Source organism: Xiphias gladius, chromosome 24, assembly GCF_016859285.1.
Source record: "Xiphias gladius isolate SHS-SW01 ecotype Sanya breed wild chromosome 24, ASM1685928v1, whole genome shotgun sequence".
NCBI classification, from domain to species: domain Eukaryota; kingdom Metazoa; phylum Chordata; class Actinopteri; order Istiophoriformes; family Xiphiidae; genus Xiphias; species Xiphias gladius.
Window position 1 is genome coordinate 17,931,870 of NC_053423.1, and position 26,076 is coordinate 17,957,945.

The 26,076-nt window shown below is 41.8% G+C and overlaps 3 protein-coding genes across 3 annotated transcripts; 2 read left to right on the forward strand and 1 right to left on the reverse strand.

The window, feature by feature from the left end:
• Nucleotides 1-1,253: 1,253 nt before the first annotated feature.
• Nucleotides 1,254-16,815, reverse strand: zdhhc3b (zinc finger DHHC-type palmitoyltransferase 3b). The gene is given in 8 exon segments (XM_040121540.1): nt 1,254-5,163; nt 5,166-5,178; nt 7,282-7,412; nt 7,706-7,787; nt 8,276-8,372; nt 9,373-9,497; nt 10,134-10,465; nt 16,170-16,815. Coding segments are annotated over 7 exon segments (894 nt in total). The 5' UTR covers nt 10,437-10,465; nt 16,170-16,815; the 3' UTR covers nt 1,254-5,020.
• Nucleotides 16,816-17,937: 1,122 nt separating this feature from the next.
• On the forward strand, nt 17,938-21,159 carry exosc7 (exosome component 7). The gene is made up of 8 exons (XM_040121541.1): nt 17,938-18,009; nt 18,180-18,281; nt 18,482-18,576; nt 19,579-19,744; nt 20,003-20,073; nt 20,223-20,346; nt 20,441-20,596; nt 20,922-21,159. Exons 1-8 carry the CDS (start codon nt 17,953-17,955, stop codon nt 21,024-21,026), a joined length of 876 nt encoding a protein of 291 aa, XP_039977475.1. The 5' UTR covers nt 17,938-17,952; the 3' UTR covers nt 21,027-21,159.
• A 1,188-nt stretch (nt 21,160-22,347) lies between these two features.
• On the forward strand, nt 22,348-26,054 carry LOC120786300 (tetranectin-like). Its single transcript, XM_040121663.1, has 3 exons — nt 22,348-22,615; nt 22,885-22,983; nt 24,905-26,054. Exons 1-3 carry the CDS (start codon nt 22,519-22,521, stop codon nt 25,309-25,311), a joined length of 603 nt encoding a protein of 200 aa, XP_039977597.1. The 5' UTR covers nt 22,348-22,518; the 3' UTR covers nt 25,312-26,054.
• Nucleotides 26,055-26,076: the final 22 nt, after the last annotated feature.

A 26,076-nucleotide genomic window follows, 5' to 3' on the forward strand; every position in this document is an offset into this window, starting at 1 on the left:
ACCCACTTTCACTGTAATATAGCTGATCAGAGCTTTGCAGTGGCTGCATTTATAGCTCTGTGACAGAGAGATTAGAAAAACTGCTTGAATATGATCCTGACCTGACGGGGCGTGTGTCACATGGACGAGTTAATGAACTGCACTGCAAGAAAGCGACAGTAATCTGATAGATTTTAGCAATCTGAAGGTGTCCTGTTGACACCAGAGCTCCTTAGAGCAGAACAAGCTTGTTCAATCTTAATCTGTGAAATATTAAATGAGGGAAACTCCAGATTAATGGAAAAGAGACTGATTTTGTACTAGTTTGTTGGTACTCTTTAACCTTAAGTATGTGCAGATCAGTCGTCACTTAAATCTGGAGGCTGCTACACTGACGAATTTAACATGACGTTCAACTATTTAACACAAATCGAGAAAGTGTGATTAGAGGGAGAGACTGTTTGCTCTGATATAAACCGTTCACAATGTGTTTTACAGATTATGTGGGGAAAAAAAATGTTTGTAAAAGTGTAAATATATTCTGTTAATAGGAAACACTTAAAAGGATGTGTAAATTGTCAATTATTAAATAAACATCTCATCCGACAAACAGGATTCTCGTCTCCGTCACTCAGATATCGTTGGCTGTAAGAAGGCGTTCAGTTCATCTTCAAAACAAGTTGGTGTAAAGGCCTTTGAGATGCGTTGCCCTCACTCACATGGCACATAACAGCGTGCTACTGCAGTGAGGACTGAATATGTTCATCATAGGTTTTCTTTTCAATTTGACACTAGAATATTTTTCTTTTTTGCCTCCCATCTATGAAATAAAGGTTGTGTCCAAAGGGAGACCTTATTTTCCTAAATAAAAGTAAACAGATTAACTGATTCAATCAAATATACGGGGGGGGGGGTGTTTATTTCATTTTAGAGGTAAATTGTTTGATTTTTCCACATTCTAGAGATGTTCAATAATGGTCTTTTAAGAACTGAAAAGGGTATATATAGCAAAAAATGTGAAATTGTTGTAGGATAGTTTATTGTACAATTCTATAATTTGATTTAAGTTAATGGTGTGTTTGACAACTTTTGCTGTCAGACTATGTTCGTTACAATTAGTTTTTGTTTATGTTTTGTTGTTGTTTTGACACTAGTGTCAAATATATTCCTGAATTTAAAAAGTAGAACGCTAATTTTCGCAAAGTAAAACCTTATGTGCCAAAATATAAATCAAACTGAACAAAAAAAAGGGTCAATAAGATATCAATAAAAACTTAAAGGAACATTGTCACTTACATAGTTTTATTTCATTCCCCTTGAAACAAACACCAGTCAAAACCAACAAAAAAATCATCATGTGGTCCACAGCAGGTACTACAAATAGTATTCATACATGACCACACAACATATTGAACGATTTTAGAAAAAGAAGAAAGCTGGTGTACTGTATGTGTAAACGGGATAGCAACTGTTGCATCACCACATTAACGTAACATTTTTTAAAAATCTCCGGTGATTTTAAAAGCCTAAGAAAATTTCATTCTCGGTAATGCTCTATACTTGAAATGGTTACTTTGCTGCCTCCGTTCATTAAGCATTCAATTTGGCAACATGGAGGCTATGTTTTAATAAATTCTTTCATCATCTTCAAAAAGCACGATTTATACTACAGTAAGGCTTTCGAACACATTTGGGCAAAGGCCTTTTTAGTGTTAAATCAACTGTAATTTGGCCTGTTTCTTATCTGCATCAAATTCTCGTCACCACAGGTAAAATCTGGTCTCTTCGCATTGGGCGGCCTGGCGTTGTCCGCAGCTGCGACAGTTAAAATATGCATATCTAGCATGAGTCTTTTGGGCCTCAGTGAACGTTTTCCCACCGGGCTAAATTTTAATCAACGCTTCACCCTGTAAGGCTTTTTTTCTCCTCCAGTCACCACGAATCTACGACTGGATTATCCATAAGAAGATTCCATCAGTGGAGAGCAAGTGAATTACACTTAGGGTCAGTGCATTCAGAGAGAAATGTGAATTGCTTTATTCCCTGACTTTCCATCTGAGCTGGTGACTGTGACGGTTATCAAGCAAAGAGGTCGTCTACATTTACGGTACAGACTTGTCAAATGAGCAAAAAGACACCGGTCAAACTGCCTGGTGGATTTTAAAAGTCAAGTGTCACTTTCAAAAATCATACAAGCCGGTCTGCCTCTTGGTCTAGAATCATGACTTTCTTCACCTGCCAAGTCTCAGATTTTAAAGTTATAATCCTTAAGACTGCCATGAAATAAATAAATAGTAATTTTTGATATTATTTGCGTTCTGCATTTTTTTCAGCAATAACCATTCAATGTATTTACATTTAGTAATTAACTTTCTATAAACAGTTTTCGTTGTTAGTGGTGGAGTCTGTCACTCCTGCACTGGATTCAAATTTACCTTCACACGCACAAAGAATTCAAAGAAAATGAGGTAAGCATGTCATCCAGCATTACTGTTTTTAAATATATCTCACTCATATCAGCCTCACTAAGTGCATTTCCATCCACCTGTTTCATTTTCAATCTGCGTGTAAAATCACCTTAGTGGAAATGCTGCAAGTCTGGAAAACAAAACTTGAAAGATCACAAACGTTTTTGCACTTGGCTGAGGTGGAAAAGTTAACAAAAAAAAGTTAGAAACAAAACGCGACAAAGTGCAATGGAAACAGACTTTGTGAATAAATCACAATTTACACGAAATATGTCATTTAAAGATGTTATATCTACATAGCCAACGTTAGCAGTGACAGCTGTTTACTTACCAAGAGCTTCAGCCATTGTTGCGTTTACAAGAGGAGGTTAGAATATTCCCTCTGAGTATCGCTACTTCCTGATCCTCTCATGTTGGACTGAGGTGCAGACTGGAAGCTACAGTGACTCACTATCGCAAAGTGGTGTTACATGATGGGCCGGGCCAGTGCTAGCTGGTTAGCATGCCAACTTCAGGAGAAGAAAAGAAGTGATAGAAATACAAGCAAAACAAGAGTAAACACTGGCTTTGCTTTCCATCGCTGGACACAGCTCTTGGCAGGTACAGGAATTAAGTTTGATGCTGAACTCGCAGCGTAAGTAAACTGGTAAGTAAACAGGTAAGTAAACAGCTGTTAATGCTAATGTTGGCTATGTAGCAATAGCTACAGCTACATAGCCAACTTGCTATATGTAAGTTTTTGCTATGTAGCGATAGCAAAAACTTACATATAGCACCTTTAAACATCCGATGAAGAGACAAAAATTGTGGCATATGGAAAAAATTTGATTTGTGCGGAGCAATAAGGGAACTGTCCTTCAAATTAATACATGATAAAAACATTTTCATCATGTTTTGACTGGTGCTGTGTTAAATACATCATCTTCATTGCACACTGTTCTTCTGCAGACATAAACCAACTGTTTCTCGATGAAACAACTCCTAAATTTCAAATAACAGTAGTGGATGGAAACACGCGTGAATTCACATTTTCTTTTAGCGTTTTTCTGGAAATTCATTTAAAATATGTACAAAATTTGGATGAAAACTCTGCTATTGTTTACTGTTCGCCCTCCTAACCCCTTATCAAAGCTGTATTAAGTTACTGCCGCCTCACATTAAAAGCACTCAACTTGCAAAACACTGGGTCACTTCTGCTGTGAAGCAATCACAGGACACAAAATGTATTATTTGCCAAAGTTAGCACGGACAGCAAGCAGCAATGACTAAGTGGGACCAGTTACAGTGAGTTGTTAGATGAAGAGCTACTGGTGAAAACTCCAATGCAAGGTAACCAACTCCTTTCACTGTGCCCTGCCGTTGTGTGGTAAACTACTCGCACCACGTGCAGCATGAAATCAGATCGCTGTTGCTTATGGCATCATGTAACACAACCAATTACTGACTGGCTTCTTTTGAGTTTGTCAGGCTGCACTGTAAATAAAATCAACCAGTTGGTCCTCTGTTGTGTTTCTGACAAAGTAGCTGCTCAACGAGCACTTGCTGTGATATTAAACCGCACTTGCTGCTACCATCAGTAACCACAGGTGTCACCAGATCAACCACGACTGAAATCTTAAGGATTATAACTTTAACTGGCCACTGTGAGGCTAATGCAGCTCTCTATCCTACAGCCTTTTGACCACGCTTGGCTAATAGCTCCTCTAAACAAAAGGACACGCTCAAACTGCTCTTGCACGTGATTTGTTCAAACTTTCTTAGCGTGCCAGACAGGTGGGGTTTGGTGCAGACAACAAGTCAATGTGAATCAAAAGAAAACTTGATGACGTTTACTCTGAACACATCCACTTATCCGGCATCGCAGAAGGATACGACAAACCCATTTAAAATAATATTAACCAGTGTGATCCTGTCTAATGCTGACTCTCACATTAAGGCAAAATAACAGAATTAGGGGAAAAAAAAAAAAAAAAAATAGCAGATGCCACCGTTCACTAATGCACTGGTTCTAAGGCAAATCGTCAGCAGTATCCAGCAAAAAAACTTTTGCATCGACAGAAATACAGCAATACAAGAGGTGACAGGGATGATGTCTAGAGGATGACAAAACCAGGTGACCGGCTTGGCACCCGGGCTGTGTTGCTTAGTGTGAAAACATTCTGGACTTCAGTTCACATTGTTTAGTCTTGGAAGCAGGAAATGATGCAGGAAACTGTACTCCGGAGAAGGCAGAACTTAGTCTCTTGGTGTTGTTTCAACAACTTTTATTAAGTGCTTCTTGTGAAGCTTTCGCTGTTGAGTTCGAGATTTTTTTTTTTTTAGTATAGCTACACCTCCTTGATCTCAGTAAGCACCAAGAGAGAAACTATAAAATGTAAAGAAGGTGACAATATTTTAAAAAAATAAACAGTGTAAAAGCTCACAACGAAATACCCTGAAATTTCAATAAATGAAAGAAAATGTGTAAGTGGTTACGAGGAGTTCATGCTCGTTGAGGTCCAGCCAATAGGAGGGCATACCAGGACTGATCAGTCTAAGTCCAAAGCAGCAGAGCTCAGCTTAGTTTCCAGCTTTCACACGATGTACTGGTACACCTCCGCCTTGCCGTGGTCGGGTGTTGCGAACGGGCTCAGCCAGGCTACAGAGAACGGATGGCCAAACACCACTTTCATATTCATCCATTTAGACTTTTTGGCCCATCTTCTCTCCTCTTTTTCAGCTGCTCAATACCCTGCAAGAGTGTGATATGACAGCAATGAGAAGTTGCGGGTCTCCAGAACTGATTCGTGTTCCAAAGCTGTGTCTTTAAAATTTAATGTCCCAACAGACAATAACAACAAATAAAGAGGATTTAAAATGAAGCATGTTGAAGCTTTTGTTTGTTTTCCTCTCAGGAGTCTTTATCGGGGTTAGGTTACACACTCACTCCGAGTATGGAAGGACAGCACGCACACACACACACACACACACACACACACACACACACAGCCCTGCAGGCCCCATTAGATTGAAATTGACTGAAATAGATGATCTTTGTAGTGACTATTATGACACTGTGAATCATCCTCGTGGGTGGTTTGAGCAGATACGCCGAGAGAGAGAGAATACAGTACCCTCAACCTGCCTGGAGCCTCAAAGTGAATTACCTGCTCCTATTTACATCTGTGCCCTGATTGAGTGAACAACTGTATGAATGCATAACCCTTAACCTTTGTCTATTACTATGACTTAATTTAGGATGTCAGAGCCGATATATTAACTAATGGCAGCTCAACTGCAAACTGTTTTTCAGGTAAGAGACCTGTGCCTGGTTAACCAAACTCTATCACTGACCCTGAAGTGTGTCTCTTTTTCCTCATGACTTAAGTCTGGCCTTCCTCATTATATTGTTATGAACAGCTTTCTTAGGCTTCAGCTTTCTAGGGGTTTTTTTTTTTTTGTGCATTTTATTATTTTATTAGAGCGACGACAGTAGAGCGATGACAAGAAAATGAATTAAGAGAGAGGAAGACATTTATGGTTGATGCCAGACAGTTATGATCCTTAAGATTTAGATGCTGTTTATGGCATTTTTTTCAGCAAAAGCCATTCAATGCACTTACAATCAGTGATTACCTTTCTATATAGTGGCTTTTATTGTCAGTGGAGGAAACACACAGGAAACACAAAATATCTGTCACGTCATGTTATCGCTGACCACAACTGTTCATTACTGTACTGTGTGAACAAAACAAGATAAGGTCATTTTTGGCGTTTTTGCGTCAGCAGATTGTTTTAAGTGGATATTTTTTGGCTGCACGGTAAACAGATGCACCAGTTGCCTTTCTGTTGTATTTCTAACAAAGTAGCTGCTCAAGGAGCGTTTGCCTTAATATCAAAACGCACCTGCTTTTACCACCTGTGTCAACTAGGAATGAACCACTTAGTCACCACAACACCCCAAAATTAATGTTTTGTTTGTTTGTTTGTTTGTTTTTTCAACAGATATGGTTTAGGTTTCATTGGTGTAAACCTACATGAGGCTAAACTGTTCTGTACGATAACAAACAACCTCTCTCTCATTTCTAAAATTACAATAATGTGCAGCATCTTGTGGCCTAAGAAAATATGTCCGAGATTATCTCAGCCTTTGGAATTCCTCTTTTAAAGTTTATGCAATGAACTCTTTTGTTTTAATGGAGGTTGAATTTAGTGTAAGTTGCTCTGGAGAAAAGTGTCCAATAAATGTCATAATATAAAAATATAATATATCAAATACAAAAAAAATTTTCTGATCATGAAGACGCCTTTAACAGATCCAAGAGTTCAGATCTCTCACAAGTGCTCCAGACTTTTCCCCAATTCTCTGATTATTAGACTAAAATATTTTTTTTTTTACCAAAACAATAAAAAAAAACAAAAAAAAACAAGAAATACAATAATGTATTCTAAAACCATGTTTACATGTTGGCTTCCTGAACATGTCAGGGCAAGTTCAGATAAACATTCTTGCTCCTGTGTAATGTTGGGATGCAAATAAAGCCTGACTGCTGTTTCAGAGGAGACCTTTACACTCCTTTACCAAGTGGAGTGGCCATTGCAGCACCCTGCAGGGGGGGGGGGGGGGGGGCAGAGCCACCACAGCACATTTTCCATAGAGCTGGAAGGGCTTTAGTGACTTGCTTAAAAGGCACTTGGAAGGTTTCGTACAGAGGCTTCAGAGCTGATTCTCTAGATAAAGAACAACCTCACAACTTCCGACTACCTGAACCCAACCATCAGCGCAGCCAAGGTTCACTTCCAGGAGGTTCACAGTAGAGTGACGTGGAAGTGAACTTACTGCCGACTCACTCACCGTCTCATCGGTACAAATGGAGTGAACCTGAGTCCCAAACATGACTGCAGTGAAGATCAAAAAGAGGAGGCCCTCAAAGCAGAGGAGGATGAGGAGGATGACGGTTGCTGGTGGAGAGAAGTTACTGCACTCTGATGAGGGAGAGAAGAGGAGTTTTCATTTTAAAAGGAAGTCTGTTACCTGTGCAAAACCTTGTAGCTACAAAATTGAGTTGAGCACTTTATTAATATGCCTCAGGTACATTCAAAATATAGTCAGCTCTAACAGGAGATAAGCAAATAATAATGTTTGTAAATTCTGGTTATGGCTTGGAGGAATATCTAATAATGAATCCTGAAGTGGGCTATTTTCCAAAATGTCAATTTTTTTTAAGTTGAAATAAAAGCAAAACATGTAGGAGCCACTACTGCACCATATTACTCACTTGTCCAGTCTTCTTCAAAACAGAGCACAAAATGGAAAGCCACCATGACTAGTGCATGGAAGGATATTAGTGCAATGTACATCTGAAAAACAACAACAAAAAAACAAAAAACAAAGAGTAAATGTTAACAAGATGTTATTAACTCAACTCCTCCCTCTGGAAGCTGTGATCTACAAGCTCAATGACAAACCATCAATGTTCTATTAAATTTGAGACCCCTCCTTGACTGACGCTAGAACAGATGAACACATGACTCTTAATCAAGCAGAATATTGTACTATTTCACTGTCTGAATCTCTGGTAATTTAGATATTCATTTGCCAGTAAGGTTTTTCCCTATTTTGCTTTCGTCCTGCATATTTTATTTTGTGTTGTTTTTATTTTCTTGTTTTTTTTTTTTTTAATGATTCATTTTTGTTAAGGTGTGTAATTTTTTTTTTACACTTTTATTATTGAATTTTTTTGTGTTTTTTATTTATTAATTTACATTTATTTTATTTATTATTGCGTGGAGCATTCTCGTTCCGTTTGCAGTCATTTATTTTCGTGGCGTGGCGGTTAAAGACTCACTGTGAAGAGCACAAAGTATTTCTGGTTGTTCTCGCCGACACAGTTGTTCACCCAGGGACAGTGGTGGTCCATCTTTTTGATGCAGCGTTTACACACACTGTGGACACACAGGTACATAAAAAAGTTGACAAAATGGAATAAAAATAGGGAAGCAGGGAACAGGGAGAAACTTTTGGGAAGGAAAAAGACCCATCTGAACCGAGAGTTTATTAAAACTTTGATCATAGTAAATTGCAGAGAGTCCATCTTCAGCGGCATGAAGTGTTGACACTGACTGATGTGAGACTGGAACAGCTTTCAAAGCCAGCATGCTCTCAATCATGGTGGCCGGAGCGTGTCCATATGTGTGTATGGAGTGAGTGTGTGTATATTTGTGGGGGGTATTTATCTGACAGAACTGCAGCCGGTTCACAACTCAGGTAAGGCCTGACAACCCATCATTTATCATCTGGCGAAGCACTGTGTGCACTGTTCATGCACTTTCTGAAGGATCCACCATGTTTCATATGTTATTCTTATAGATGATTAGAGACAAGTGCACGATCCGAACCACCTACAAGGACGACTCATAATATTAGGCAGAGAAAGAAAAAAAAAAAAATCACCTATTACAACACCCATTTTTGTCTTTGAGACGGAGAGTCCCGCCCACTTTACAATTCAATTACTCTGCAGTGTTTTTGCACTTTTCATGCCTCCAGATCCCAGGAAACCTACTGAGCAGCCACAGAGGAAAGTCATTATTATCAAACTGCGGAGTCTAAAGGGAAAAGCTACACAGCTACTCTCAAAGAAGAAAAAAAAAAAAAAAAAAAAAAAAAAACACACACACACACACACACACACACACACACACACACACACACACACACACACACACACACACACACACACACACACACACACACAGGGGAGGTGCAGGAACAAACACAGATGAGGACAGGAGTCCCCAGTGGGACTCTCCTCTGTTTGGTGCAGACTTTAGCGGAACACTCTGCCCGCCCAGACCAACATCTTAAAAGTTGCAGAGTTTGCAATGAAGACTGGTACTCTTTCCCCGGATCTAAACACATATATTCACATAGTGAGTGCTGTACCTGCAGTGGTGAGCTCTGTCAGGCTTGATGCTGCAGCACTTGGGACATTTGTACACCACCTGTCCTGGTTTGAGCTGCAGGCTTTCGATGAATTCTTTGGTAGCGTTCCCTTTAGGCACGGCTCCCTGCGAGAGAGGGGAGAAAAGTTGACGAGGCGTGTATCATTTTCCTAATTAATCAATCAATCATTTGTTCTATGAAATGTCAGCAAAGCCGAAGGTGATGTCATCAAATTATTTGTATTGTCAGACGAACACTTCGCATACTAAATAGATTCAGTTTACCACTGAAAAAAAGAAAAAAGAAAAGAAAAGTAGCAAATCCTCACACTTGACAAGCGGGAATCAGAGAAGGTTTTTTTAATGAGAAAAAAAAGACTGTTTAGTCTATGAAATGTTATAAAATAGTGAAAAATGCTCTTCACAATTTACCAAAACCCGAACTGACTTATTCAAATTTATTTTTTGTCCAACAAACAATCAAAAACCCCAAAGATATTAAGTTCACTATCACAAAACCAGCAAATATGCACATTTGAGGGGCTGGAACCAGACAATGTTTAGCATTTTTTGCTTGAAAAATGACGATTAATCGGTCATCAAAATAGTTGCAGATTATTTTGCTGTCGATCGACTAATCGACTAATCGATTTTTTCCTAGTAAATTAACCAAAGTCTACTGCAGAGCACTACGAGAAAGTGGTCAGCTAACTGGCCGACACGCTCCCAAACCAACTATCAGAGTATCAGAGCCTGACTGACCGGGTCTGTGCACATAGCCCTGGCGTGAGAGGCGAGTGCGAGGAAGGCGAGTCCGTTGAAGAGCACCCCGTTGAAGAGGCTATAGGCCACGTTCTTGGCAGGCAGCAGCATGACGAACACCACCACAAACTCGGCGTAGAAGACCAGGAACCAGGTGATGATGCCGCACACGATGCCGCAGCCGTCGCGGATGAACCACATGGTGTCGGAGCTGGTGCGGAGCGGGGGAGGGGCGCAGTGCTCGGGCTTCAGGTAGCCAGCTTGCCGCTCGATGTCCCTGGTGCGGTGCGCCGGGCTCTTCATCCTACAAGGCCCGTGGCTCCAACCACATGCTGCGGAGAGTGATGAGAGAGACAGATGGCGTGGAAGAGGGGGAGCAGAGGGACAGGAAGAAAATGAAAGAAAAAAGGGAATTAGAGAGTTAGATGAGGGATTTCCGTTCAGTCTGTGTCAATGAGAGACGGTGTAAGTGTAGGGCTGCAACTAATGATTATTTACATACACTGTCATATACACTGTTTGGTCTATAAAATGTCAGAAAATGGGCAAATATGCCCTCCACACATTTCTGGAATCCTAGGTGACATCCTCAAATGTCTTGTTTGTTGTCCAAAACCCCAGAATTATAAATCTACCATCACGTAAGACAAAGAAAAACAGCAAATCCTCACAGTCCAGGAGCTGGAACGAGAGAATGTTTGGTGCGTTTGACTGAAAAAAGCCTTAAACTACTAGTCAACTATCAAAATAGCAGTGATTGTGTTTCAGATTTTTGTTTCAGATGTTGTTACAGCTCTATATAAATGTCCTGTCTGCATTACTACAAGTGCTATCCTACAACAATTAAGAGCCTGTGTAAACAGACTAATAAGTACTCTACATCCTTAAGGAATATAAAGAAAGACAGGGCCTAATAAGACGCAGTGAATCCGCAAACGACGTTGAGGACAATACTCAGGAGGAAGCATTAAGGGAAGGAGGAACAAACAACGACTGGCCCAATCCCGAGAGGCTACACAATCCATGCGAATTCCTCTCGCAGCAAAGAAAACAGGCTGTTGTTGGACTCGGAGGCTGCAATTCACCATTTGGTCTTAACAGTGAAGCAAAACAATGTGGCCTATCAAAGCTCTACTGACCTTCGCTGGGCCTGAGTGTGTGTTCAGCGCTGTTTGGAGACGAGCTGTATGAATAAGCAAGTGAGCAGGTCAGAGTGTGTGCTGATAAGGATGAAGTGACTTCAAAGGGGCTAAAATGTCAGAAAACCAAAAATAGGCCTCATTAGTATAGACGGATAACACAGACCGGAATCAAACAGCTCATTCCCAGAGTACGGCTGCACCCCGGCGCCCTTCTCCTCACTAAAACCGGAGCTCACCGTGAGCGCAATCAGATGGCCGGGACATCCCTGAGGATTCAATCTATCCATTAGGCTCAACTGAGCGATAGCCTGATCTCACGTTTATGTCCGCATCAATTAGGGCTTGGCCGATGATCCTGGCAGCGGCAGTTGTGTTTCCCCAAGGACAGGAACATAAACAGAATGAAAACAATATGGCACATGCGGGAGCAAATTAATCGAAGTCATTTCTGGGTTGAGCAAAGACATCTCACGGTCCATTACAGCCCAGATCTGGATCCTCTTTACAGACCCCGATCCCCTCTCTGCAACCTGTTGAGGACTTCCACCATTCTGTGTTACAGGTTCATCTGAGCCTGTGAGTTTAATTGTTCAGTGGTGGGATAAAGTATATCATGCTAACTGCGCTCCTGCATTTTCCATGTGTCGGGCCTTTTTTCATTACAACAGAAAAACAAAATAGAGTAAAAAAATTGAATAATCTGTTTAACTATGAAATGTTTTTTAGATTTTACTTCTTTACTTCTACTATCTTTTTTTTAGCCATGCTGGCTGCATGGACGGCAGTGTCAGTTTGTGGGTCCACCCCTTTGGTACAGATTGACAAATTCCCAACACCTATTCAATGGACTGCAGCGAAATTTTGTACAGACATTCATGGTCCACAAAGGAGGATTCCTACTGACTTTGATGATCCTCTGACTTCGCGCCACCACGAGGTCAGGATTTCAAAGTTCAAGCCCCACTGTGCCTACATACAGCCTCACAGAGCCACTGCGTGGATTTTCGAAACAATATAGCAAAAAACAATACACAGCATATTTATACAGGACTGTTTTCTAAAAAAATGCATTGCAATCTCTTGAAAAATAACCCTTTTTATTTTACTAAAGGAAGAAAAATATGGAAACAACAAAGATGGTAAAACTCACACAAACCCTGCCAAGACTTACACAATGAGCACTATAGAATAGGTCTCACATGAACAGAGAGTAGTAAATCATGTGAACTAGCCGGGTTCAGATTATCCACTGAACATTGTGTTGATAGAAAATGAACTCCCAAGTACTTCCTGCAGTATGACCGACCCCAACCACGCGGCGTCGCCCCCTGACCCTTTTCATCACACAGCAGGGGTCGGGCACGGTGGGAGGTCAAGTTGGAGGTCTGGTATGTCTGCAGCTATCACTTTCAATGCAAGTCGAGGATTACTGAACCATCTTTGTGGTAGTAAACGGTAAAGTGAAGTACATTTACTCCACAGCTGGAGTTACAAAGTGACTATGTGGATTAGGATTTTTCATAAAAGAACAGGTGGCGACTTTAACACACGATGCACTGTCTAGATTAAACTACTTAAAAGTGTATAAAGTAGTCAAAATGAGCTCCACCTTAACCGGCTTCAGTGACACACTGAGATGCTGCGTGCACATTGTTACGTCATAGATACATTGTCCAATGACGCAATAACAGAACACCCTTAAAGTGGCCATTGATTCGTTTCTTCTGGCAAAACAGAGTCAATCTGTCAAGTGTGAAACTGTGGACACCCTCAGCCCTACCCCTCTATCCTCCTTTAGATACGTACTTTGCATAGGCAACAAACATGATACGACCCCGGAGATTCCATTTTGTAAATTTTGATTCACTTATGGTGAAGCTTTTTGTCGATAGCCGCCCATAGTCTAAACCATAACATATATTTACATTAGTGTAGGTTAAGAGAAAAATATGATGCCTATGTGCGAATATTTTCCTTTTAAATATGTTTTTACTGCTTTATGTCAGGTAATATATATATATATATATATTGTGCTTTTCGCTTGAGTTTCCATTGTATTCTACTTGGTCTGTTAACTTTCTCAGATGTCTATTACCCTTTGCTTAGTTAGTCAGTTGCAGCCCTACACTTAGGTCAACTGGGACAGGACATTCATAATTTTTTTTAGTGCTGTTATATTGCAAATCAAACTGAGAAGCAAAACTAGCGGCCTGTGTGTGTTCAGCCTGGCAACTTGGCATAAGCTCTTCTTCAGTTTGGTTGATTTCACATACGGGTGAATGTACTTTTGTCCGAGTTTTTTTTGTATTCTACTTGAACTGGTGATTTTTTTTTTTTTCACCTTTCATCATAAAGCCTATCAGCCCATTGGTACATATTTGGGTGTTGTAAACATTTTTTAACATTCTGACCTGACAAAAATCCAACGAAACTTTGTCCATTTGAATGAATGTGTGTGCAGGCATTATCGTTTTCGTCATCAACACAGTGAAATCTTATCAAGGTCATTTTACTCGTCTGCGTGATTTGTCACTGTAGGACAAATCAATTTCAAGAACCTGGACAAAATCCTTGTTAAACAGGTTTTGCTTTATATTTTTCAGTCAAGCTAACTGTTGGTCGTCCTCACGACTGTCAGAATGACTCAGCTGGTGGGAGTAGCCCATTTCAAGTGAAACTGGTTCCAGGGAGGGGGATACAGGACGCTTGATAACTGCCCTGTAATGTGATTGTTATGTGAACTGCTTTTACGATTCACTCCAATAGAAACAAAGACGCCATGATTGCCCTAAAAACAATGTTTATTAAAAAAAGCAGATGATCCGACGGGATAGAAACACGCAACAATAAAAAGTCATGAAAGACCTGGAGTAAGGCTAACTGCAAAACCAGAGTTCATTATCGGCCGTCAACTCAGTGAATGGTTTCTTTTGTAGTAGAGTCTATAGGTTTCCCTCAGTGAATGACTGCATTTACAATGAAAACAACCAACTGACTAACTTGATTGTAACAGAAACACTTTGCAGAACAGCCCCTCTTTATTTGTGTCAACCCAAAGGAAAAAAGACACAACAGCTGAGAGCTGCTGCAATGCCACTAACTGTGACGCCTCTGCAGTCCCTGTGGGATTAGATACAGTGCGTGGAAATGGCAGATTTATTCTGTGGCAGCGAGCTAATGCCAAATGTACGCCTGCTTGTGGGTACATTGGATCACCTGCTGCTAGAGTAAAAAAAAAATTTCAAAGTAACTGACAGCGAAGAGCAATGGGGGGCAACCAATGTGGGCAGGAAGGATTAAGGGTGCGACGAGACGTGTGAGGTTGAGACGAGAGGGAGACACGGGACCTCCTGGGGCAGCAAACAGTTCATTAACACGCTAATGTGATCTCACTTTACCGATAACCTCGTTGGGCAGCGCACTGAACCTGAAGCTTTGTGTACTAAAAAGTGGCAACCTGTCGGTTTATGTCCCTCCGCGTCGGTATGTTAAAGTACACTCAGGTGTTTCAGAGCCGTCGAAGCCACCGTGTCTGAACCCTACGGCGGGACCACTTCGGGTAACCGCTGCTTTCCAAATAAAGCGCAAGCGGATGATAAGATATCCGGAACTCCCGACTGGGAGAAAGGGTTTGCTGCAACAGCGCAAAGTCAAACCAGCGACCTGTGCGCGAAGCTTCAACGCGGAAACACCGCAGGCGCTCTGTTTGGGTCGGTTTGATGTGGTGGCGGACGAAGAAATACGGCAATTTAACAGAGCTCACACGCTTTGTTGGTCAACCAAAAAATAACCAGCAACTATTCTTATGATTGATCAATTGTTCCCATGGTTTTTTTTTTCCAGTCAAAAATGCCAAACCTCTGCTGATTCTAGCTTCCTAAATGTTAGGAGTTCTGCTTTTCTTGTTTGTTTTTTTGTGTCAAGAAAAAACTGGGCGTCTTTCAAATCTGGACTCTAGAAAAACTATATAATGATATTTTTATAACTGTTTTCTGACTGACATGCTCAGGACTAAATAAACTTGCTGCGATGTAACCCCAAAAGTCGGGGCCCCGTACACGTGCAGCCTCAGCGGGCGTCTGTCCAATTTTTTTTTTTTTAAACACATCCATGGTCACACTTTTACCCATAACTGAATTAACGGGTATGAACGAGCACCGGTATCAGCGATGAAACGTTTATAGCGCATTTAAGAAAGTCTGCGCAATCTCAACATACTGCAATTGCTGCGTGATGGTTCCCCTGCGAGAGCTGAGAGGCTCCAACGCTGTTTCAGATGCAAGGCACAGACACACACATGCAGCCGACAAATGATGTGAAATTTCAAAACTTCGGCTCCATACAACCGTTTAATTCTAGGCTTTTTGAGGACCCTTCCCATTTTTTTTTTTTTTTTTTGCGTTGGCCACCTGTTAAGAATTACCAAAAATCAATGAACCGACTGATTCACTGATCATGAAAATTACTGTTAGTTGCAGCCCTTTGGTTAATTATTCTGACAGGGACATAACCGGCAACTTCGTGTTTACACCCGTTTAGAGTTTTGGCTGATTAGATTTAGTCGCGGGCAAAGAAGGCATGAACTAAAATGTGTTGGAAAACTCGGTGTGTACGAACTAGGGAATCAAAATCGGTTTCTCTGTGCACAGCTGCCCTGCTGTAGTGCCCTTGGGCAGAGCCTCTTCTGCTGCCGCTAAAATGACCTCCTGCGATGATTAACAGGGCATGTGCGGTGATTATGGCATCGTAAAGGGGTTCAGTTCCAGAAAGCGCTGATGGAATCGACCCGAGCAGGAAGTTCCTCCTGCGGCTGGGGCAGGATATCTGGATTTCCAGTCGCTATATACCGAATGTTATTTGACTATTGAAAGAGTAACATGTCGCAAAAACCTACCTCGCAGCCTCCTGGCTTGTCTACGAGAGTTTTCTCGAAGTCTCCGCGAAGTTCGGAGACTCGCGAAGTTAAAACAGACTAAAAGTGAGAGTGGGAGTCCCCCCCCCCCCGCGGCTCCGCCTGATAGCTCAGTGCGAGCTAGCCTCACTGATCCCCGGACTGCTGCTCTCCGCGGCCCCTGCGGCTCGGCTCGGCTCGGCTCGGCTCCCACTCTCGCCGCCGCCTCGGTGTCGACGGGCGTGTTCGCTGGCGTTTTTTTTTATCCGTGTGCGACCCACCGGCCGAGGACCGAGAATGGAAACAGGCCCGCTCCTCTGTCGGGTCCAGAAAGCTCTGCGGGCGCCGGGACAACAAAACCCAGCAAAGCTAACCAGGAAGTCTCCAATGGATTTGTGTGGGCATCGACCTCCCTGCGCCGAGTCTGCCAGGCGGCACCTTCTCTTATCTGTGCATCAAATACTGATGTGAGCCTCCTAATTTCTCTTCATACTGGGGGATTCTGTTTCATATCGTCTGCTGGATTTGTTCTACCGCGTCTCAGCCCCAGTTTGTGCCTTTCACGCACGGCCGGATTAACCTCCTTGGAGGCTATGGGGCAAAGATTTGGTATTGGGGCCCCTACTAACCCCCGTTGTACATGGCAGTTTCGTTATTCCTCAGGCTCCCAGAAACCAACCAGTGATCTAGAACTGCCGTTTTTAAGTATTTTAGGTGTTTTGACAACCGATTATTCATTTGAGACATTTTTATAGGAAAAAAAATTGGCGAAAATTCAGCGGTATGAACTTCCCAAATGTGAAAATTGCCTAGTTTCCCAAGTTTTTATGAGAGTAAACTCAAAATTCTGGGGCTTTTACTGTTGGTCACACTAAAGGAAGTAATTACAATATGTTAACTTGGGCTTCTGTGCATAGTAATGGGCATATTTCCCTATTTTCTAACATTTTATCCACTGAACAATCAGTTTATTATTAAAGAGAATAATTATCACGTCATTGTATTGATGGTGAAAATAACTGTTGGTTGCAGCCTTACTCCTATGATGGATTAATACGACAATGCAGACAATTGCCCAATGTCGTATTAAAGTGATTTGATAAATGAATACGTATTGATTAAGAATAGCTTTACAACAAATGAGCTCAATATAAACCACAAACATTTCAGGCCTTAAAACCAGATTTTGAGACAGGGTCCCTCTTCAAGACCGGGGCAACAAGATGGGGGACGCAGGACCTGTCTTAGTTGATATCCTACTTCATATCTCTAATGATTTTGTGATTAATCAAATTATGTAGACATAAATATAGTAGACCCAGTAAACCTGGAGCTTTTCGGGCCCCCGGGAAGTTACCCCACTTGGTCCATTTGGTAATCAGGCCTAGCTTTCATGTATTCTAATGCATTTAAGTCACACAGGATTTTTTATTTTTTTATTTATGTATTTATTGTGATAGTGTAGTGACAGAGGTTGAAATCCTAGTTCAGCGTAAACATCAAACAGAGCAAACTTAGCCATCACTTTACGCAACAAGACGCTGTAAACGCACCGAAATGTATTTTTAAAACAGTGTTTTTAAGTTTCAGTCTGTTATTGAGACCGGCAGCACCGGTCGGGCGGGGTCGCCATCTTCTGGGACACCCAGGCGAGCAAATCAGACAAACTCAAAGGAGTGTCATCTTTTTTTTCTTTTCTTTTTTTTTTTTTTTTTTCTCTCGTCGTCTTGTGATGGCGTAGAGGAAGAGCGACGCGCACGCATGCTGCCAGTGTTTTCACGCCATTATGGCAACAGTTCAAGTCAGCGAGGCTGAAAAAGTGTACATTTTACACGGTATACGGGTAAGTTACCGACGGCGACCCTCCGGGGTCCTTCGACCCCCGCTAGTCAAATCAGTCCGATAAATGCCACGGCAGGGTGTCGTGCTCCACGACGCCGGTGGGCTAGAATGCGTTAGCATTTTGCTAACGGAGGCTTGTGGCGTTGTTGACATGTCGATTCTTGCCATCAGGATGATCTGCGAGTGGACGGGAGAGGCTGCGAGGACTACAGACACATGGAAGTAGAGACTGATGTGGTGTCCAACACAGACGGATCAGCCAAAGTCTCACTGGTACCGATAAACATACAGAGTCCAACATGTTGGCTCATTTTCTGTTTAAACAGAAACATGCACTAAATCTTTTCTTCTGAACGTTGTCCTGTTTAGTAGTTATACCCGAGATGATCTCATTTCTACTACCTTCTGTTTGGTACGTATTTCCACTGATTGATTGACTATTATTATTATTTTCTGTTTTGTCTCCCTGCCAGGGCCACACAGCGGTTCTGGTTGGCATTAAGGCTGAAATAGGAAAACCAAGGCCCATGGTGCCGAATGAAGGTTATCTGGAGTTCTTCGTTGACTGGTAGGTATGGTGCATATTGCCATGAGTAAAATAAGATTGAAGAGTTTTAAAGATGAGGCTTATATTTCACTTTTTCTATATACATTTTAAAGTTTTTCAAGTTATGAAATGGCATATTAAATTTTGTTAAAACTTCACTTCCTATTTAACTTCTATAAGCAGCATATAATCATTTAATAATTGTAATTTAGAATTGCATGAGCCTTACTAAATAGAGAGATTTAAATTAGCACCAAACAGTTGACACACCCGTTGCCTGTAACTTGTAGTTTTGGGATCCCAGGGTAGCTGCCTGCTTTGCCCTGTTACGTAACCCAGCCTTGCTTATTCCCATATAAAACTACAAATACTGAAATTACCACAAATTGCCACACTATGAACCCGGGGTGCTCGAGTGCCCTTCGGGTCAAGGGGCAGTTTCCTGCTCTGCCTGGTTTGATAATCCAGCCTTGCTTACCACTGTTTTTGAAGGTATTTCCAGAATCCTCGAAGACAACCATAGGGACATTTTTAACTGTTTATTGGCGTAAAGTATTTGTGAACAATTAGAACTGAGCCTATGAAGGCACATATTATATGATTTCAGCTTACTATATTAGCTTTGATTCTGTTTATACACCAGCCTCCACTCATTGGTGCCCACAAGAGGAGTTGCAACTTGTGACAAGTTCAGTAATAAATACTTACTACAGTAGAGGTAGTAAGTATTTACTACACACGATGATACACTTGGTAGTGTTTTTTATGGATTCCCTGCCACTGCAGTATTAGCTGTTCTCTGTGAGATGTGTTTACAGAGAGAGAGAGAGACAGATATATATTTATAAAAACCATAAATATGCAATGTGTGTGGTGAAGGGTAGCAGGGTCAGTCAGTCTCACTGCTTTCCCTACTTGCTCTTACTCACCTTTTCCCCACTGACTCAAGAAAGAATGAAACCTCCCGGACTGATAGATATTCTGTTACCGCACATGTTTATTGTCCTGTTTTCTCCTTCCTAGTTCGGCCAATGCGACCCCTGAATTTGAGGGCAGAGGAGGTGAGGAGCTGGGGACGGAGCTGAACAACACCCTCTACAAAGTCTTTAACAACAAACACAGTGTGGACCTGAGGGGCCTCTGTATCAGTGCTGGGGAACACTGCTGGGTGCTCTATGTGGATGTGCTGGTGCGTGGTTTTGGCTCAGCTTTATTTGGCTTCCGTACTTCTGATCTACTCCTACTTGTACGATACGACACGTTAACTCATCTTTGCGTTTGACATGCTGTTCAACAAACAGTGTCTCTCCTGGACAAAGCGTTCCTGGGCTTCAGTTGAGGAATAAATCAAAGCAGCGCACTTGACATAAGAACAGCTTATTTGATCTGAGTACTCGGTTCCGTCGTCTTCACTAAGGTAACATCTCACACCGTTATGTCCCCTCAGCTCCTGCAGTGTGATGGGAACTTGTACGATGCCATCTCAATCGCTATCAAGGCAGCTCTCTTCAACACGAAGTAAGTAAAGTGTCATTCTGATATTTATTTGGGTCTTTATGATTGGATTGTCAGTCTTTATGAGCTCTTACAGCTGTCATAGCTTTCAGTTTAATGAGCTACTTGTTCATAAAGGCTTATACACAGTCCTCTGATCCCCTTACTGGCAGAATTCCCAGAGTGCATATATCAGCGGATGACGAAGGAGGAAAGGAAATCGAGCTGTCAGATGACCCGTACGACTGTATGAGACTTAATGTAGAGAACGTCCCCTGTATAGTGACCTTGTGCAAGGTAAGCTCACTTGCCGATACTCAGGTGTAAGGAATTTCCAACGCCCATTGTCACGCAAACAGTGGAACATACAGTGTACACTGTTTTCCTGCAGGTGGGCCACAGGCACGTGGTGGACGCGACCCTGCAGGAGAAGGCTTGCTCTGTGGCGAGCCTGATCATCTCCGTCACGCACAAGGGCACGGTCACCGGCGTGCGGAAGGTGGGCGGAGGCAGCCTGGACCCAGAGAGCATCTTTGAAATGACAGAGGTGAGTCCACCCCTCCTCCTCGACCATCTGGCCTCCTCTAGCCACAACCGAAACATTAGCATCATGTGGTTTTATACTACTTTTATTTAACCGTTACCGTGGCATATCAAAAAATTATTAATGTGTAATATTTATGGTCCATAAAAACACTTTTCCTGTAAAGTTTCAACCTGTTTGCATTGAGAATTCTTGCATTATTGGACAAAATGTAAAGATTCCATCTACTCCCTTCTACCATTAAGTCTTGGCCCACTATACTGTTTTGTGTGGAAATGCAGAACAGTACTAATGGTAGAATAGTACTAAAGTATTTCATTGTCTCCAGGCAGGTAAACGGGTCGGGAAAGCTCTTCACGCTCCGCTCATGAAACTGCTGCAACAGGAGGAGAGTTTGGGAAAGAAGAGACAGAAAGTTGGCTTCCTTGGTTGAGATCAACCACTTTATCCACAGTATGTTTGTACATGTATACATAGTTTTCTAATAAAACTTTAAATTTGCACAGTCTGCTTGCCTATGTATTTGGTGCAGTTTAAATACACTGTTGTATGGTATTAATGTTTCAATAAACACCAAAACGTGTGTATAAAGTCTGATGTAACCCGAATTCGTGTTTGCACTCAAACTGATGGAGATAGCAGCCTTTTATTTGTCTCTTAATGGAGATTTATTGGCATTTGAATCAGAGTACATCAACCGCTGTAGAAGATCCCAGGGTCCCAGTTATCATTAATCAAAGGTCTGATTTAGGTCTGAAACCAATACAGTTTTGAGAGTTTAAATTGCTTGATTTCTTTGACTCACAGTTCAAAACTAAATATATTGAGTTTATTATCAGAGAAGACTAAAAAACTGCTAATATTTACATTTGAGAAAGTGAAACCAGTGAATTTTTTGGAATTTTTCTGTTGATGGATCTTGGGTGTTTTTGGTCCACACCCACCAACCTTGAGTTCATTACTTTTTTGGTAAAGAAACAAATGGAATAGTCAACATTCTGGTGAGTTCTCAGATCTGAAGTCAGTGCTGTACTGTCACAACAGCATTGCACAGGGAAAGCCCAGCCTCTCTGCGTCGTGTTGTCTTTGCCACGTGTCAGTTGAGGACTATGTGAAGTGGACGTCTTCCAGAGAAACCAGATGTGACTGGATCGTTTCAACTCTTCCCCTCAGATTGTTGCAGGGCGTGTGCACAGGCCGAGAGTGGACGAGTCCAAAACAAACTCCTATTTATGGCCGGAGCTCTCGCTGCAGAGTTTGAAACGAAAAAATGTCTGAGGAGGATCATTGATGAAATGATAAGGGGCTGCAAATTTTTCCAAATGAGGCTATGCGTAAGAGTTTCCAAAACACCTTTTGACCAGCTTTTAGCAAAGAAAGTCTTATTCCATCTTTTTTTTTCAAGACTTTAGCAGTCTTTTGAACCAAGAAATAAATTGTAACCAAGTTATTTAAGCTTTTATGCAACAGATGAATCAGTGTTTGTTAATTTCTTATTCAGACACTGATGAAAACTGTACGGGGTTATGTCATTACAGTTTTACACTGTCTCGCCCTGTCTGACAGTCTCCACCTGCTGTCCAGACCTGGCTCTGGTTAGCACTGGTCCTCCATGCAGAGTGTCTGGAGCCATCTGTGTGTGTGTGTGTGTGTGTGTGTGTGTGTGTGTGTGTGTGTGTGTGTGTGTGTGTGTGTGTGTGTGTCTCTCACACACACACACACACACACACACACACACACCGTACACACCATCCTCTAACGCCACTAAGGTTGTTATTCCTGCAAATGGCAGTTAAGTATTTTTCCCTGTTCTGAGGGATGGGAGGGAGGGTGTGAGAAAGAACGAGAAAGAGAGAGAGGGAGAGAGAGAGAGAGATAAATTGCAAGCGTCCACGTTGGAGCAGCCTCATTCAACAGGTCTAACCATGGAGTTCAAAGGAGTGTGTGTGCTGCTGGGAGTACTACTGCTGGTGAACTGCTCGTTTCAGCAGACTCCAGCGAAGAAGAAGCCAGTGAAGAAAGGTAGATGGAAAACATCTGTCTGTATGAAGGATGACAGATTATTTACACATCACGATTGCGTTATGGGTTGTTTGAGATAACTGCTATCAAATTGAATTTTCTTGATTTTCCTTCTATGTGGTGCCTTCCTCATAATTGTGTGCTTAAAACCGTGTGAAATCAGACCTTATTCGAATATATCTCTAGAGGTTCTTTTACGCACAAATTCCCACTAAATTTCATGCCACCTGACTTAAACGTTCTTGTGTCCCTGCTGCTGTTGGACTCAGAAACGACAAAGGATGCTGCCATCAAGGAGCTGCAGAAACAGATCAACGACATTCTCCAGGAGCTCAACCTTCTGAAGGAAAAACAGGCCCTGCAGACAGGTAAAACTGAATCTTATAGAGGTGGATCTAGTTTAAATTAGCAAAAGAATATAAATACTTCTCTAAGTAAGACTCTTTTGTCCAAATGTGCCCCACAACCGGGAGAATCTCACTAGATTACTAACAACGTGGACGTGGCTGGATTACTAATCAGGCAAAGTGGACAGCTGCGTGTCATCCAGTTGTGCATAATACAGTATGAGTGATCTCCTTTTACTAGGAATATGCAATACTACGGCACAACGTACACCGAGCTGGATCCTGCATTATGACCTTATCTTGGGGCCCTGTGCCAAAATCCTGTTTTCAGAGCTTTATTTTAGTTTATAAAGTGCTCTCATTTTGCATTGTCCTGAGTAATGTTGTTATAATCAAATCACCACAGAGTTATCGTCAATGTCCTGAATCAATACTACATGCAAACCTTTTAAAGTACACGGTTTTAGCAGTTAGTATACAAAAATATCAACATAAGTGCGTTTCTGCTGCAGGAACTTTTCCTGGGGAACAGGAACCTTTTAAAGAACTCAGTTCCCCTGTCTTCGGTTCAGCCGGAGGAACCAGGGTCAGAATTAAGTTCTGGGGAAGTGGGAGATGTCCGTTTTCACTTTATATGTCGTCATCACTCTATACCTTCCACGCGTACAAATGATGTGGAAGGCCAAAGTCGCGCTTTTGATACATTAGCAGGCTAAGTTTGTACTTAATCCTCACGGGGCTTTGGTCTTACTATTTAGCTGAGATTCACAAGGCACTGGAGGAACTTTTCCCCCAGAGAAAGTACATTAGTCCTTAGGAAGTTCCTGGAACTTTTGGTGGAAACGCACCTATACTTTATTATATATTATAGAGATATTAAATATTGCATATTTAATATGTGTGTTGTCACATGTCAATCAAACAGCAACTTTGAAAACATTTTTTGGAGCTGTTTCACCACAACCCACGATTTCTTTTAATTTTTTCCCGCTGTGAGCTCCCCCTCCAGCTCCTTTGTGCACTGCATTGTGGGAGAATTGTGTGCATCAACAGCACACTCAAAAATCGACCTCATTAGATTGTGTTATGACTGTTTTAAGTATATTTATTAAAACATTTACTTAACAACATCACATCGGTAAGTAGTATGGAACATGGCAATTTACACATAGAAAACACTGGGGCCAGAAGTTGGGGTCAAAAGGGGCCGAATGTCTCTTTTTTACCCCGGGGTTTCCTAACAGGTCCTAACAGACTTGCAGATTATCCAGGTTTAAGCCCGTATCAGTAAACTTCTACCTGCTGAAGTTTTCTCGAGCGAGATGAAAACCTTCAAGTCTTAGCGATGCTCTTCAGTAGCTGAGCCTAGTTTGTGATCCCCTGTGGAGGGTGGGTAGGCAGCCGTTAGCATCACAGAAAACGAAGACAAACAACACTTCTTAGCCTCACTTCTGTCGGCGGAGATAAACTGTGAACATTTAAAGGGGAGGGCTGAGAGATTTTATTGATATCGTGACATGAGCTGCGTTGTTTAGGGCACCAGCGATGTATTCAAGTTGTGGCCAATAGTCTGAGGCATGCGTCTCTTAAAATTAAAGACAGATGGCAGACGTGTAGTCTTTGAAACCGCGCGTTTTAATGTGGAAAGCACATGGCGAACATTTCTGTGATCTCTTGTTCGGAACACAAAATGATATCCAGTTGCTCCTGCATATCTAAAAATCACTGATGCAAAGCACCTTTTTCACCATGTTGCTCATTATCACTGAGGATTTTGTGCTCGTACCCTGTCTCCAAAATACCATGGGACAACTTTTATTCATATTATCAAATGGCAATCCTCAGAGATAACTCTTCCTCCAAAGGAAAAAACATTGAAGATGACACTGAATCACAGTTTGGTTCTAGCTAACCATATTCTCCCTTTTATTTTCCTCTTCAGTCTGTTTGAAAGGCATAAAGATTCATAGTAAGTGTTTCTTGGCTGACCCCGTGAAGAAGCGCTATCACGATGCCAGCGAAGACTGTAACGCCCAGGGCGGCGTCCTCAGTTTGCCCACATCCAGCAATCAGAATGACCAGCTCAGAGACTACATCCGCCAGAGCGTCGGCCCGGACGAGCAGATCTGGCTGGGCATCAACGACATAGTGACTGAGGGCACCTGGATCGACCAGACCGGCGTCACCATCACATACAAAAACTGGGACACGTCCAATTCCCGGTCCCCTCAGCCGGACGGCGGCCAGTCCCAGAACTGTGCCGTCCTGTCCGGGGCCTCCAGTGGGAAGTGGTTTGACGAGAACTGTCGTGAGGAGAAGCCCTCTGTCTGCCAGTTCAACATTGTTTGATCACATTTAACTCATCATAGACTCTGCGCATAGTTAGAGCTGCTTTGTCGGTGTACTCTTGCTGCGATGCCACTTCGCCTGCTATTCTAAAAGGAGCTTTATAAGCCAGTGGTTTCTCAGCCGGTTTTGCATCGGGATAACAAATTCAGACCTAGAAGTCACAGTCAGCAGCATGAGACAGTGATATACCAAGTTATTTTTCACAAAAGTGATCTGGCGATATGTAATTTGCAGCATTCCCTCTGGTCGCAATGAAACCAAGGAGAACAAAGTGCAGTCGAGAATAGGCAAGAGATTGTTGGACATCATCTCCTCCCTAAGTCATCAGTGATTTCTGCAGATCATCTTCTTTTTAAAATATATACAAGATTATAATTTTTCCAATAATATCAAAACATATATCGGCTATTAGATGTTCAGATTTCAAAATTCCAATGTTCCAATGTTCCAAAGGTGTGTGTAGGTGCTGGCACCTTTCACAGACATAAAAAAAATGGGTGTAATTTTCCATGATTTCCACACATCCACACCTCAATTACGACAGCTCCATGACTCACTGGCGGAGAACCACTGGTTTAAACTCCCTTCACATCTAACTACTGCATTTTACCTACAAGACTCACTTGGAGACAGAATAATATAAGTGATATTGCATTAAAAAAAGAAAAAGAAAAAAACACCATCTTTAATCAGTATTCTTTTAAGAGACTATTTCAGTTTGCTAGTTTTGTATTCTACCATTATGTCTAGACTGATGTAACCTGA

What these genes read in the sequence shown, in the direction of transcription:
- exosc7 (XM_040121541.1), top strand. Translation starts at nt 17,953, where the DNA reads ATGGCAACAGTTCAAGTCAGCGAGGCTGAAAAAGTGTACATTTTACAC. An exon ending in CTGGAGTTCTTCGTTGACTG is followed by an intron (nt 18,577 to 19,578) that starts GTAGGTATGGTG and finishes TCTCCTTCCTAG; the next exon opens with TTCGGCCAATGCGACCCCTG. An exon ending in GCAGCTCTCTTCAACACGAA is followed by an intron (nt 20,074 to 20,222) that starts GTAAGTAAAGTG and finishes CCTTACTGGCAG; the next exon opens with AATTCCCAGAGTGCATATAT.
- LOC120786300 (XM_040121663.1), top strand. Translation starts at nt 22,519, where the DNA reads ATGGAGTTCAAAGGAGTGTGTGTGCTGCTGGGAGTACTACTGCTGGTG. An exon ending in GAAGAAGCCAGTGAAGAAAG is followed by an intron (nt 22,616 to 22,884) that starts GTAGATGGAAAA and finishes TGTTGGACTCAG; the next exon opens with AAACGACAAAGGATGCTGCC. An exon ending in AAAACAGGCCCTGCAGACAG is followed by an intron (nt 22,984 to 24,904) that starts GTAAAACTGAAT and finishes TTTCCTCTTCAG; the next exon opens with TCTGTTTGAAAGGCATAAAG.